This window comes from Bacillus rossius, chromosome 12 (genome assembly GCF_032445375.1).
Source record: "Bacillus rossius redtenbacheri isolate Brsri chromosome 12, Brsri_v3, whole genome shotgun sequence".
NCBI classification, from domain to species: Eukaryota; Metazoa; Arthropoda; class Insecta; order Phasmatodea; family Bacillidae; genus Bacillus; species Bacillus rossius.
This window is the reverse complement of record NC_086339.1, coordinates 2136639-2151671: the sequence shown is the minus strand read 5'-3', so window position 1 is coordinate 2151671 and position 15033 is coordinate 2136639. Positions and strand designations below refer to the sequence as shown.

The 15033-nt window shown below is 40.1% G+C and overlaps 1 protein-coding gene across 1 annotated transcript in view; it reads left to right on the top strand.

Annotated features, from left to right (window-relative positions):
• The window catches only part of LOC134537232 (uncharacterized), a 52210-nt gene extending 39481 nt beyond the window's left edge, over positions 1–12729 (top strand). The window contains exons 4-5 of the mRNA XM_063377498.1: positions 10232–10495; positions 12703–12729. Of these exons, the coding sequence (XP_063233568.1) occupies positions 10232–10495; positions 12703–12729 (291 nt within the window). The remainder of the gene's footprint in view (positions 1–10231; positions 10496–12702) is intronic.
• Positions 12730–15033: the final 2304 nt, after the last annotated feature.

Genomic DNA, 15033 nt, shown 5'->3' with positions numbered 1-15033 from the left:
AACAGAAACAAGGATGAACCTAACAAGTAATATGGACAACTGCATTAAATCAAAGTTCCCCATTGCATATATCGACCTCCTCGTGTCCAGCGTGAAAGAAAGTTTTTAAATTTTTCATTATTTTTTTTTAGTTTTTAAATAATATTTAAACTTTCTTTTTTTGTTCGCCAATATCTTGAAATGTATTTTTTGTTTTAACGAAAACAGTGTGCTGTTCAAGAGAACTAATTTATTATTATTTTAAAAAATGTTCCCAATTAAATTAAAATTACAATCACACATTTAATTTACCCATTTATGAAACATGATTTGAATAGAACACACTCTAAATACATAATAAATAGAGATCGTAAAAATTCGCGGATTCATTTCGCGATACGCTAAAATTCAAATACACATACCTCTAAGCTGCTTTTGTTATTGGCTCACTGTTCATCCGGACGACTCTGGGCCGATGGGAAACACTCAATTAAAGAAGTATCGTATCACTGACGAACCAGTTGAGACGACTCACAAGTCAGCAGCCAATGAAAAGGCGTTGTTTGCCCGAGTGTACTGAGAACTGTGTAGTCTATCCTGAAGGTCATCGAAAACGCGAATTTAAGTACCTTATAATAAATGGTACAAGTAAAATCTTCATTTCTAAATTTTAGAGAGCAAAAATTGCTATACATGTGCCCGATATATCTGCTGAAACAGCCAGACAGTCTCTCCGGATGTGTAAGCCCTCTGGAAGGTGGGCGGGCGAGCAAACATTAATCTCGGAACAGGCCGGAGGCGCGCTTCACCATTTACAGCAGAATTCCCTGTTCTCACATTCTTCCGCCAAGTACCGCTGCTAAATGAAGTATTCCCTGGGGACCCTCACTCTAGTATTGGGAAAGTAAGAGAAACGAGAAAACGTCTAAGAACAAAATGTTAAGTCTCTTTACCACCACCTGAAATGTTGTTCGTCTGTCTGAACTCCATCAGTACACTACAGAGATAATTTCATGCACGTTAATTTCACTACCGCAAGCTGATGTAACTACATGTTGGTAATTAATATTTATTATATTACAGTTTTTGTAATTTATATATTTTAAATTATATTTTATAAACACACATTTTCTGTTTTTAAATATATTTTTTATTCGAAATACTACAATTGTGGTTTTCAATTTTAAAAAATCGGAATTTGAATTACCTATATCTTACAAGTAACGTAAACCCTTCCATCTTCATATTTATTTAAATCAACGTTTTTTTTTCTGCGGTACGACAAACCAAAAATCTTTTTTTTTAATTTAGCAAAAATTTTTGCACAGTAAAATATAAAATTACTTAAAATTACTCATTCGAGTTGAGTGAGAGCAAGGGGACCCACAGTAAAATACTTTATTTCAATCAACACCAAACTTTAGCAAACTTTAATCTAATTGTTTGGTTTTTATTTACACGTAGAGTGTATAAAAAGTGCCACGATATAACTCCACGTTTTACACTTCACGTGAATCAATATTTGGTGTGTAATCAGTATAACTTTGTAACAAGTTGAAATATCGTTTTGCAATCTTTGTGTATTTCAGATCATTAAATGAAAAAAAAATAACATTGGTCGCTGTATAGTCTTTAACTTAGCTCTAAGAAGCTATAACTTTGTGGTCCCAAGGTAGTGTTTAAGTCACCTCGGCCAAAGAGATAACAACAGAAGTTGGAAGCACCTAATTGGACAAAGTTGCGGATCCCAGTATAACCTTGCAGGTACTGTGCATTACCGTTCTACGCACCTTTACTCTTCCCTTCACCTTCACTGCGGCTCGGCGTTATAGCGTGTGATACACCAGATACACTTCTCGCGAGATTGCCACCTTTTCTGCTCGCGCTGTTGCCACCTCTCTTTGCCCGTGCCGTTTAAACCTTTCCCCTTTCCGCTGTTGCCACTCACTTCTCCCTGTCCATCATGCTGTTGCCACTTCTCCCTTCTCGCGCTGTTGCCAACTTCCATCATGATGTGACCACTTCTTACTTCCCTCGCTGTTTTCACTTATCCCTGCCAGCGCTGTTGCAACTTCTCACTTCTCGCGCTGTTGCCAGCTCTCATCATGCTGTTGCCACTTCTCCCATTTCGCGCTGTTGTCAACTCTCATCATCCTGTTGCCACTTCCCTTTCTGTTTTAACTTATCCCTGCCAGCGCTGTTGCCACTTATCCCTTCTTGCGCTGTTGCAAACTCCCCATCATTATGTTGCCACTTCTTACTTCCCTCACTGTTTTCACTTATCCCTGCCAGCGCTGTTGCCACTTCTCCCTTCTCGCGCTGTTGTCAACTCTCATCATGCTGTTGCCACGTCTTCCTTCACTGGTTTCACTCATCTCTGCCAGCGCTGTTGCCACTTCTCCCATTTCGCTCTGTTGTCAACTCTCATCATGCTGTTGCCACGTCTTCCTTCCCTCACTGGTTTCACTCATCTCTGCCAGCACTGTTGCCACTTCTCCCATTTCGCGCTGTTGTCAACTCTCATCATGCTGTTGCCACATCTTCCTTCCTTCGCTGGTTTCACTCATCCCTGCCGGCGCTGTTGCCACTTCTCCCTGCACGCAATGTTGTTTCTGCCGCCCACGCCCCGCCCTCGCTTACTGTCGAATGCAGATGCTCTCTCGCCGCAATCAGCGCCACTGGTAGCCTCTCCCAGGACACAGCCCTCTTGATCCAACTTTCTCCGTCCCCTGCCCCCTCCAATCCACTCCACCCCAAAACCCCCTGGACGCTTAAATGAATTTGTGTCGCGGCGCATCCCCCGCGCCTTATAAATATGGATGACGAGCAGATTGCGGGTGGAGGGAGGGAGGGAGCGGGGTTCGAACACGGCGGGAAGAGGAGCGAGGTTGCCATTTAGTGGCTGATTAAAGCGGAGACTCCGCGCGAAGTCTGAAAACCGACGTGTGGGCAGGGGCGAGGGAGGGGGTGTACGGACCGACGTCATCGCGCGGCGGAGGACCCACAACTCGCCGCCGACCTAACGCCCTTCGACAGCCACCCCCTTCACCCCTCCCCGGAGGCACCCGGCGGTTCATTCGCGGCACGTCGCCGACCCTGGCGCCAATATTTCATGCGACGGGCTGTCACTCAGAGGGTCAATTATAATCTGCTGCGCGGTGCGTGAATTTCTGCCAAGTCGTAGAAAATAATCACCCTTAAAATAAAGACATTTACAAAAAAAACAAAGGGGGTTTTGTCTGTAAAGTCGGTTTACGGACGGTAAATTTTACGTGATAACGTGATAAGAAAACATTTCTGAAAATCTGCATACTTTTTTTTAATTTTCAAAATATTATTTACAGTTCTTTTTGCAAATTTAATTTAAATACTTACTTTGTTTAAATATAATCACGAACAATTAGTTAAAAAGCCCCGCCTAAACCTGTTTGACGTTATAGAAGATTTTCTCGCACGGTGGTTGGCCGGTTCTTGCAAGCTCGGCTCAGGCGGAACGTGACAATTTTTCGTGCGTGAAACCGGCGTTCATCGATTTATAAGACGTTATGACGTCAAAAAATATAAAATCTTAATAAAATATAAAATAGCTGAATGAATAAGGTTTTTAATTAAGGTACATAAATTTATTCAAGTATTTCACATTTTTGCTGCTTTTACTTGTTGAGTAGGCCTAATTTTTTTTTGTTTTAAGTTTATGTTGTTAATTTTTTCCAGTTTAATATTTACGTTGTAATATGTACATCTAGTTTATAAATTAATATTGTAAATTTAATATAATTATTTTAAAAGAATAACTTTCTTGACCCTCGTTGCTATCATGATTCTTTTCAAAGCATTTATCCTCCCGTCGAAGCTTATAACATATTTGAAGTGATAATATGTAACATTTTTCGTTAGTAAGCATTTCCGGATGGGGTGCGAGTCATCGCCTGTTGCATGGATGTTTTTATGTGTTTCCCCAAGTTATCTGTTTACCACAAGCACAAATTTTTTTTTACTTATACTTATTTATGGTGAATGAAGCTGTTATTTTTTAAATGAAACTTCTTTGCTGAGGGGGGCTATAATTTTCGAGCGTTACGAAAATTCCGATCGCATGAGGGTAATAGTTAGGTACGTGGTGGGGGAACCGGCGGGAGGAGGAGACGACATGCATATTTGCACGCTTGCACACTTACATACTTGCACAACTGAACAATCGCATACTTGACAACTCGCATACTTGTATTATACTTGCATACTAGCACCTTTGCCTATTTCACTTTTGCACACTTACATACTTGTACTTTTGAAACATTCGCACGCTTGCATATCTGCATACTTTCATACTATCATACTCTTACAATATCATAATTTAATGCTCTTACACTTGCATAATCGTTTTTTTGATCTGCGACCTCAGCCAAAGAGAATAATGTTTCCTATACCTATTATATTAATATAATAAGCGAGAAGTGTTACTTCTGTCACGCAAGGAACTCCACGCGCATGCCCTTTTTTTTAAATGGTTTTGTGTTCGTGTATGTCAATTGTTTCATAGCTATTTGACTACCAATGTTTCTGTTTGATGGATTGATTCGTTTTATTTTTGTACTACGATTGAGTAATTTTAAAGTTTGTTACTATTTTATTCCTATATTTATTTCGTCATTTATACAATTTCACTACGATTCACAGGAAATAAATATCATGAAACAAAAGCTTGTTTGTTGTACTAATGGTGTACGTGCGTAACTATGTACGCGCTCTCCTGTCGCACGCGCTACCTCATGTCACGCAGTGGAGTGACGTCCATTCGGATCACACACACACACAGCAGGGCAGATCCCTGTGAGAATATCTTCGCCACGGACTGCGGATGGACTCTTTGGAGGCGGTACTTACCGCTCGCGGCTTTCCCACTGGAGGTTCTCTCTCTTCTGCTGGTGGGCTGACCATTAATCTCTCCGCTCGGACTCTGCCCCATTTAACCGACTGCCCCCCGCTGTCTCCGAGCAGCCGGGGGGGGGGTGGTAACCATCCCCGCCGGCGAGACAGTGTACGAAATAAGCCATTCGCGAGTAGACGAATGTCTGGCTACACCCTCCCTCTCTCTCTCTCTCTACCTCTCTCTCTATCTCTCTCTCTCCATTCGCCCACTCTCTGCTCTGCTCGACGAACCCCACAAGTGGTTCGTTTTTTTTTCTCACGCATCTGTTTTCATGGTTTTTTTTTAAGTTGTTCTTCTTTAGGCACGTTATGAAGAAAAAAAATGATGAGAGTGAACGTTTACGATGCGCGTGCACCAGGGAAAGAAATATTCGCAGGAAGAAAGAAAGGCTACACATACAAATAAAAATTATATATGTGCTTTTAAATCTTATACTTTTGTGATTGATACTGAATACAGGTCGATATAATTAAAAATATTTATTTATTATGAATAGTATTCATATAAATTGCGTTTAATGTTTGTTTCCTTGTGTGTAATGTATTTTCATTATGGATTATAAATTATTACATTATAATTTATTAAATAACTAAATTTCATGAATTTGAACAAAAATTCTGCATATTTATTGATTTCATTATTAATTAAAATTCATATAGATTTTTGTACTATGTAAAAAAAATAATTAATTTTATACGTATGTTTATATTAATATTGAATACTGAATGTTTATTTAATTTTATTGATTTTTTCTTTACCAACCATATTTATAATATAATTCCAGTATTTTTATTATTTTATTTCTATTAATTGTTTGTATTCTAAATTAAAAGTAAGTTTTTATTGTGCAAATATAAAAATAACTTCTAACGCGTGTACATAACTTCGGGAAAATCCATTCCCTCCCCCGCCCCTCATGAATAACTAACGGGTACGCCACTGCCATCTAAAGCATTCCTGGTAACGCTATCTTCAAGCTCACCTTCCATAGAGCATGAAAAGACCGAGGCTGGGTCAGGTGCATCGAATCCCACTTTAATCCGTAAGTGTCCTGTGCCTTAAGCCTTAAGCCTTTCTGTTCATTAGCCCGCGACGTGAAACTCTGCCTTACGCTGCACGCCTGCTACTCTAGGCAGGTTACTTAGGTTCCTTGCCTTGTAATTAGTTTTCCTTCAGGGCCACTTCGTCTCGATCATTCTGGGCATATTTTTTTTTCCTTCATCTTTTATACATACCACACAAACTTCCTTTAGGTTTCTCCTCGTGCATGTTATCATTCTTGCAAAACCTTGCCTTTTTTACAGCGTTTTTTTTTTTCAGTGTGTGGTACGAGGGAACACCTGGTGCCGTTAATATTTTCAAGAGACGGGATTCGAACCGGAAACTCTTTGTTGCGAATGTGAGGTCACACTTTATTCGACATAGCACCAATCATGGGCATTCGTAGTTTTGCGGTCGAATCTCCGAGTGGATTGAACTACTTTAAAAAAAACTATTGATGTGAGAATTTCAAGGACTCAGTAAAATATTTCTGGAGTTTAACGTCACTTTCATTTGATTCGTTTATTTTGTGTTTGAGTACCGACACGGAAATTAAGTTCTTCACAGTCTACTGAAAACATCAAGAGATAAAATTTATTCCGTGTTTCCGAATTAATTCTATCAGGTCTGCCATTATGAGTAACATTTTATTTATAGTTGCATTGTGTCACGATCAGTTCAACAAAAAATGGGAGAAAAAAATCCCTATGTAGGTTAAGGGCGTTATCGTAAATAAAAAACCAAGCGGGATAAAATTAAATATCTTAATACCTCAGAATTTATTGTTTAGCAAATATACTAACTATAAAAAAATGAAAACAAACCAACATTTTAATTTAACCTTCCGCTCAGCAAATATTTTAAAGAATAGGTACATCTGTGAACAAAGTTGAAGTGTTGTTTGTATGTTTGGGGCTTGTTGCGGCAGTTAGCCGAGACACCGCTCCAACTTCAAGGCACGAGAATATCTTTAAACAGAACAATGCCTGCAACCGTTTCAACATAGCTGGATCCTTTAGAGTCTAGTGGTTTCCTCGTCTCTGGTCCAGAGAGAATTAGAAGGAGCGGTTGCTACGCCATCTCTTCCCATTCGTAACATTAAAAAAAAAAAGCCAACTGGCTTAAAGGGTTTTCCGTTTTAGCAAATAATCGGGCCAGTGATGAAACTGCTGTGTTCAGCACGAAAACTGCTCCCCCCCCCTCCCCTACGCATTTAAGTTTAATTAAAACTCTGGATGTGTGCATCCGGGGAATAACTTTTATTTGAGTAAAAAGAACCAGGGGGTAATTAGCCAAAGGTGGAGGGAAATTTTTTCTGGCGCGCGCGCAATGTATCTGATGGTTTCCATTCCAAAATCGTCGTGTTTGCTCAATTAAAAAAAAATAATTCTGGCTAATGGTTCATGCAGTGCATATTATTAATTCCGACAGTTTGTATCAAACTTGAGCGCACACATTTTAGATTCTAGCGGATTCTAGCAAGTAGAAAAAAAGTTTTAAATAAAATATTTACACACTTTAACATAACTTTCAGCCCAACGTATAAACATAGCAAGATCCCACGCAGAAATACGAGGAAACTCATATACAAGTCACAAACCGATACATTTATCTTAAAGTAGAAGCGAGTACTTTCCAAGAATGTTAATAGATGGCATCTCCATCCAACTTTATGAAATTCGTTTCGTATCTTCTAGCGACATTCAGTTCCAAAATGGCGATGGTGCTCGATGGTTGTACTGACGTGGCGAAGTCAGCGCCGGTTCAGTCACAGAGACCACTGGAAGTTACCTAACCTAACCTAACCTAACCTAACCTAACCTAACCTCACTCATCACAGCTGATTGTCTGACATATGCACTGTTAGAAATTACAGTAAATGTATGGTCTTTTCCGCGAATAATACGCTTGAACCAAACAGAGGTTACTTCGTAGCTCCATGTAACAGAATATATTGTAGAAATTATGTTTGCTGTAGACTGAAGACGTTTCTCAAGGTTTTATTGACAATCTAAATGAAGTAAAAGCAGTAGCTGTAAATATATGAATTTTTTTCAATTAAATTACAATCCGCGGATTATTAGTAACCACTGTTCGCCTGTGAATTCGAAATTAAAATATTTATCAGCGCGTAAATTTAAATTACTGATAAAATACGTCATCTTTGTAGCTGACACTAATTGTGCGTGCGGTTTCTTCAACGAGGGAATGCATGGGATACTTTAGTGCGAGATCAAAACAATGGTTTTTGTTTTATGGTAACGCTTTTGAAATGTCTTCGCAAAGTCTCTAGAAATAATATGTGAAATTGTATATTTTATGTTTTTGTTTTTTGTGAAATTGTATATTTTGTGTTTTTTTTTTGTGAAACTTTATATATATTTTCTATATGTACCTGACATGTATTATACCCCAGAAATGGGGTCAAATAATATGAAATAATAAATTAATAAATAAATAAAAATAATTGAGTTCTCTGCCGAAGGGAGACAGAATAAGCTACAAAATAGCAAATGAATCACTTATGCGTGTGATAAATAATGTTTACAAAGCCTGCGTTTGTACCGCCATGTGACGTCATCGCCTGGGGAGGTGGCTATGGCGTGACTGGGGCGGACCGGAGAGATGATGCAGCGGTGGTTCGCCGTTGCCTTCCGTGCCATCGAGGTGACGGGACGACACATTCCTGGACTCGGGAAGGAGATTCTCCAGCCCAGCTGGGGATTGAAACCACGCCCCTTGTCTCACAAGCCAGAAGCTCTGACCACTGAAACATGAAGATTTATCATTTTATTTATTTATTTAAGATTTTTTTTACATGTCTACCTGCGCCTTGGATGATAGTCACAGCCTTGTATGTTAAGCAATGTTTTATAATATACTTATTCATCATATCCTCGGATTGTTTGGACTGATAGTTCGTTGTCCCTAATGATAAAACAAAAATGTTATTAATTGAAAGAAATGTTGATCTATAGTGGCAGTAGATAAAAGTGTTTCGTTTCGATCTTTTTTTATTCGCGAAAGTAGTCTGTTTATTATGGTTCTATATTTTTACACGGTCCATATGCCAATAACTGCTATCAGCTCTCTATGCTGAATTAGCTCTGGCAAACATCTAGGTTCTTATGCAGATTTTTCATGAGTACAAGCAAACAAATAGAGCATAAGACGTTGCGAGCCGAAACAAAAATCACGCATTAATATGTTTAGATAAGAATCTTCATTTCAGCATAGATGTAGATGAAGTAGCTTGGCTTCCGGGTTGTAGCCGTGTCCTTGGCGAATAATTCACCGACGTTTCGGTTGACATTGCAGTTTTCCATCATCATCATCATCATCATCAGGTAATTTCTCCCTGATGATGGTGATCGGTTAATTATTCGCCAAGGACGCGGCTACAACCCAGAAGCCAAGCTGCTGCAGACAATGGCCGTGAAAGCCTGCGAACATTATTAGATATAGATGAGTAGGTAACGTATTCCCGGGTATTAATCCGTTTATTTCACATTTTCCTCTAACTCTAACACCCAAGTTGTATGAGACTCCTCCGCAACAAGTGGAACGGAAATAAAGCGAACACTGGCCTCCAGACGGATATCGTCGCTGGTTGCGCGCGTAGCGAAGAAAAGGGCGACTCCTAGAGTAGCGTGGAGTACCGTCTGCGTGGAATGGAGTTGAGCTCCAACACACCGAACTCCGCGGAAGCTGCGAGAGAGAGATTGCTCCCGATAGAGCACAGGGGCGGGGAGGGGGGGAAATGGTTTCAAGCCGGGCGAACTTCTCGGTAATTAACGCTGCCCGACTCCGCGCGCGGCGAGTTACTAACTTCCGTTACGTCCCAAATCTGCCGAGAGAAATATCTTACCACTTCGTGTCTTTCGAGTGTTTGGACTTGAAGGTTGTTGCGGAAAATACAGAACAAGCATACTTAGTCGAATATTTGTAGGCGATAATTGACGACGAAATAAAGCACTAAAAATTTTTTTTTATGTGAGCATTTAAGCCTGGTTGTTTATTTCATTTTCTTGCAATTACCAAAAATCTGTAGCTCTCTTTCGTGTTATATTACGTCACTCTCGCAATAATGATTACTTAAGTGGCATTGTAAAGCTCAGAAATAATGCAAGGTAGGTATCGTGATAGATATAGCCCTTGAATATCATAAATTGCTATGAATTGACGTAATCAACATGGCGTGCGAGACCGGGCCTTCAGCCCGTCATGCGGGATGATAGGTGCGACTTTCGCTGGTATTTCTAGCGCGGTGTCGCCTCTAAGCGCAAGGCTGTGCTGGCCGACCCGTCAGCGGCGCGCCAGGGGCTGCAGGAGGTGGAGGAAGGTGGAGGAAGGTGGAGGAAGGTGGAGGAAGGTGGAGGAAGGGGGAGGAAGGGGGAGGAAGGTGGAGGAAGGTGGAGGAAGGTGGAGGAAGGTGGAGGAAGGTGGAGGAAGGTGGAGGAAGGTGGAGGAAGGTGGAGGAAGGTGGAGGAAGGTGGTGATGGTGTTAGCACCGGCGCGGCCGAGATGCCGCCGCCCCCTCTATCGGCTACTGCTTCCCCCTCCCCTCACACCTTGCCCTATCAGCGGCGTTCCTCGAGCGGTGATGAAACGCTGCCCCCGGATAAGACAACTACCATGCTGCCGTCTGCTAGTTACGTCATCACGACTATCTCTCTCTCTCTCTCTCTCTCTCTTACTCTCTCTCTATCTCTCGCTTACTCTCTCTCTATCTCGGGTCGCGAGGGAACAAGCGGAAACTTTCCGGGCAGCCGAGTAAAACGAGAAAGTGAAATATATATATATATATATATATATATATAATATATATCATTGATACCTATCGCTGCGCCAGATCTGTAGACATGGTGTGAGAAGAAAGGAGTCCCAGTATAACAAATATATCAATTCTTTACGAGACAGTGTTCTTTATAGTGGAATTTTTGGAATTTAAAAGAATAATTGTTCATTAAAATCTCAGAAAATTTTTGACTTTTAGTACTCCAACGTTTACACATATAATTTTTAAGTTATTATTTTGCTTCATAAAATAAAACTGTACGTTTTGTTTTTCGTTTATTTTTATTTAGTTTATTTGATACTCGGTTTTTAAGACACTTGTTTGATTGTCGTTAAGACGTCACATATATATAAAAGTAAATAAATAAATGAAATACACGTGTCAAGTTTGTATGAAAGACATACTTACACCTGTGTGAACTAGCATGAAATATAGCTTGTACTGGGAAACACAATTCCTGATTATTCTCTGTATGAGAGCAATAATATGGAGAAAATACACTAATGTTGCCCACTAAGAAAGGATTGGTAATTTTGTAACCTTATGTAGCTAAATTTCTATTATTTTCTAATTCGATTTTTGCATATATTTTTTTTTACATTCCATAAAGGTGTGGTCATGTGTCTTTACCCCGCGGGCAACATGTCAATTATGTATATTTGTTCGATATAGTGGTTTAAGATATTTTTTTTGGCATATGTCATTACCAACTACACTGAATGTCATAACAAATCTCAAAAACGGCAAAAAATAGCGAACACGCAAACGCACAGAAAACAAGCCAATTTCTAGAGACCGGAAAAATTCGCGAATTCATTTCGCGATAGGCCAAAATACAAATCGTTATACCTCAGTGCTGCCTCTGCTATTGGTTCACAACTCACCTGGATGACTCTGGGCCAATGAGGAAACATCTCACAAGACAGCAGCCAATGAGTGGGTGGCATTTGTGTCCGAGTGTACGTAGAACTATGGAGTTCATCCTACAGGCCATTGAACCCGCGAATTTTTCCGGTCCCTACCAATTTCTCCCGATGTCAAAACTTAAAAATCATAGACTACGCAGAAAATGTAGTTGAAGGAATTCAAGTCAAGAAAATATATGAACACAGACGGACAGAGTGGGCTGAACATTAGAACAAGTTGATTTAACGAACTTTATCTTATAAGCGTTTTAATGTACAGATTAAATGGTCAGTTGTTTGTAGATTTACATTAAAAAAACCGCTTGCTTTGATGATTGTAAAACAACTGGAAAATTTTTAATTTAAAAAAACACTATCACATCTCTGAGATGAAATTATAAGAGAATGTGGGATATAACGTCGAAGTGAGACGTCCTACGGCACCAGACATATTATATCAATATTATTTTGTAGTCTTTTTTTACGTATGTTATGTATTAAAGTCTTCCCGTGACGGTGTTTTTGATAGCAGATACTTGGCTTTCAAAAAAATGCTTTATTCAGCTAATTATAGAAAAAGGGGTTTGTCTGTAAAGTCGGTTTGCGGGCGGTAATTTTACGTGATAACGTCATAAGAAAACATTGATGAAAAATTGCATACTTTTTAATTTTCAAATATTATTTACAGTTTTTCTGCAAATTTAATTTAAATAATTTGTTTAAATGTAATCAACGAACAATTAGTTAAAAAAAATCCCGCCTTAACCGGTTTGATATTATGGAAGATTTTCTCGCACGGTGGTCGGCCGGTTCTTGCACGCTCGGCTCGGGCGGAACGTGACAATTTTTTTTCGTGCGTGCAGCCGGCGTTCATCGATTTATAAGACGTTATCTCGTCAAATGCCACCACGGAGCGAACAGCGCACCGCTGACACAGTGGAGACGCCGGAACTAATGTTCGCAAGGAAGCTAGAGCTCGTTAGCACACAGTTCGGAAGCGCTGAGAGCGGGAGGTTTGCGATACGGCGCGGCCCGCGCATTGCCGTCAGATATCGGGGACTCCGCGCGACTTCTAATGAATAAAGTTCGGCGCGCAGACTCGAGTGGTTCGTGTTCGTGCAAGCAGGATGGTTACTAAGCCCCGGAGGCGATGAAGCAGATCCAACGGTGACTTCCTTTGACTAGTATGGGGAGGGGGCGGTTTCTCACCGCGCACTCAGAGACGGTGGTCATGACAATCCGAGGAACGGGTTAGCTCGGCTTCCGGGTTGTAGCCGCGTCCTTGGCGAATAATTCACCCGACGTTTCGGGTCGACGTTGCAGTCGCCATCGTCAGGGAGCAGTTACCTACAGTAACCTGCAATACATGCAACGAAATTTTCATAGGATTAAAAAAATAAGTCTGCATACAAATAAAAAAATTATATGCGCATTTAAATCTTATACTTTAGTGATTGATACTGCATAATGGCTAATATAATTATAAAAAACATTTATTTATTGTGTATATTAGTGATAGAAATTGTGTTTATAAACTTATTCGCGTGTTATTTCAAGTGTATTTATATGAGTGAGGTCATGTTCCTGTAGGTATATTTTATTTGCCTTATAAATGTTTACAATATTATTTAATAAGTAATTAGAATTTTTTAATCAGATAAAAAAATTCATCATATATTTTCATTTTCATTGTTAGTTCAAATTCATCTCAATTAATTTACTAAACTAATTTAATTATTAAAGACCGATGTTTATTTTAATAATATAAACTGAGAATTTTTTTTTCAATTTCATTGATATTTTTACTTTACTAACCGTGAACTGCAGTCCATTTATTGTTTTATTTCTCTTAATTATTTGCATGAAAAATGTCATTTCGCCAAGTGAGTATAGTTTCTAAGGCGGGTAACCTGTATAGTCACCGCGTCTTCCTCTAGCCGTAGCCAAGCTCTTACCCCCTCCCCTCCCTCCATAAGCCACCAACGCCTTCTGGCTGACGAGACTTTCCCTCGCGACACGCCCCACGCCTGCTCACACAATCTCCCGACGGAAGGTGAATAAATTTATTCATAAGGCGGATACCCATCGAGGATGTCAATATTTGGAACATCAAAACGGTTTAACGCAGGAAATTGAAGGCTCGGCAAACTGTGGGAGGAGGAGGAAGCAGGAAGGGGGGGGGGGAGGGGTGAAGTAGGGAATGTTTGGACCGCGGAATTGGGTTCCCCACGGCAGTCTATTTCGGGAACGAGGGCTCGTACCTTTCTTGTCCACTCGATCGCTTCGTCGCCGTGGAAGTCCCGACATACCGTTGTGGTCATTTCCTACTCTAGCGGGTCCTGCGTTAAAAAAATACAGAGTCATTCCAAATAAGTTAATATTCATTTCTACTAACCATTGTGGTTGTAGATGAGACAGGAGTGTGAGATATAGAGATTTTTAATAGCTTTCAAAAAATTTAACAGTTCAAGTGCTGTATTCGCGTACGTACGCCTTGTTTACTAGGTGTGTGTGTGTGTGTTTTGGTTTCCGTACTAGTTACGCCGTGTGCTGTATTTTATCGTTAAATAGTTTTGCGGTTGTGTACGTAACTGCAACTATATAAAGAAATGTTACTTTATGGTGACTTGCATTTTAATTAATTTAGTTTTGTTCAACGTGTAGTATTACTGCATAACTGTGTTTGCGCATCACGGGCAATTACCGCGCTAGAAGCACTTCTCATTCCAACCTCGCTAACACAAACAGTGTCATTAATAGTGAACGACTGCTACGAATAGTTCCACCTGTAAAAGTAAATAAATAATTGGTGTTTAGCATTAAATTATATTATTTTATTTCAAGTGTATACAATTGCAATAATTCTGTCAAAAGACACAATTTTATGGTCTAAGAAAAAAATATTTAAAAAAAAGTTAATGGACATAGTAATAATTTATGATTAGAGACCTGAAAAATTCGCTGATTCATTTCGCGTTATGCTAAAATTCAAATAATTATACCTTAGTGCTGCTTCTGCCATTGGTCCACTGTTAATCTTGGAGGACTGAGGGCCAATTATAGACCCTCACTCATAGAAGTGCCGAATCACAGGCCACCCAGTCGAGACGACTCACAAGTCAGCATCCAATGAACAGTTGGCATTTTCCCGAGTGTACAGAGGATATTGGAGTCTATCCTGGAGGTCATTGAACCCGCGAATTTTTCCGGTCTCTATTTATGATGAAGAGGCGCGGTTGTCGAGTGGTCAGAACACTCGCCTCCCACCGAGGCGACCCGGGTTCGATACCCGGCGGGGTCGAACCAGGATTTTCGCAAGTGAGAACCGTGGTGTGGGTTTTCTCGGAGTTCTCCCTCCGTCACTGCTCCACGCCACATCC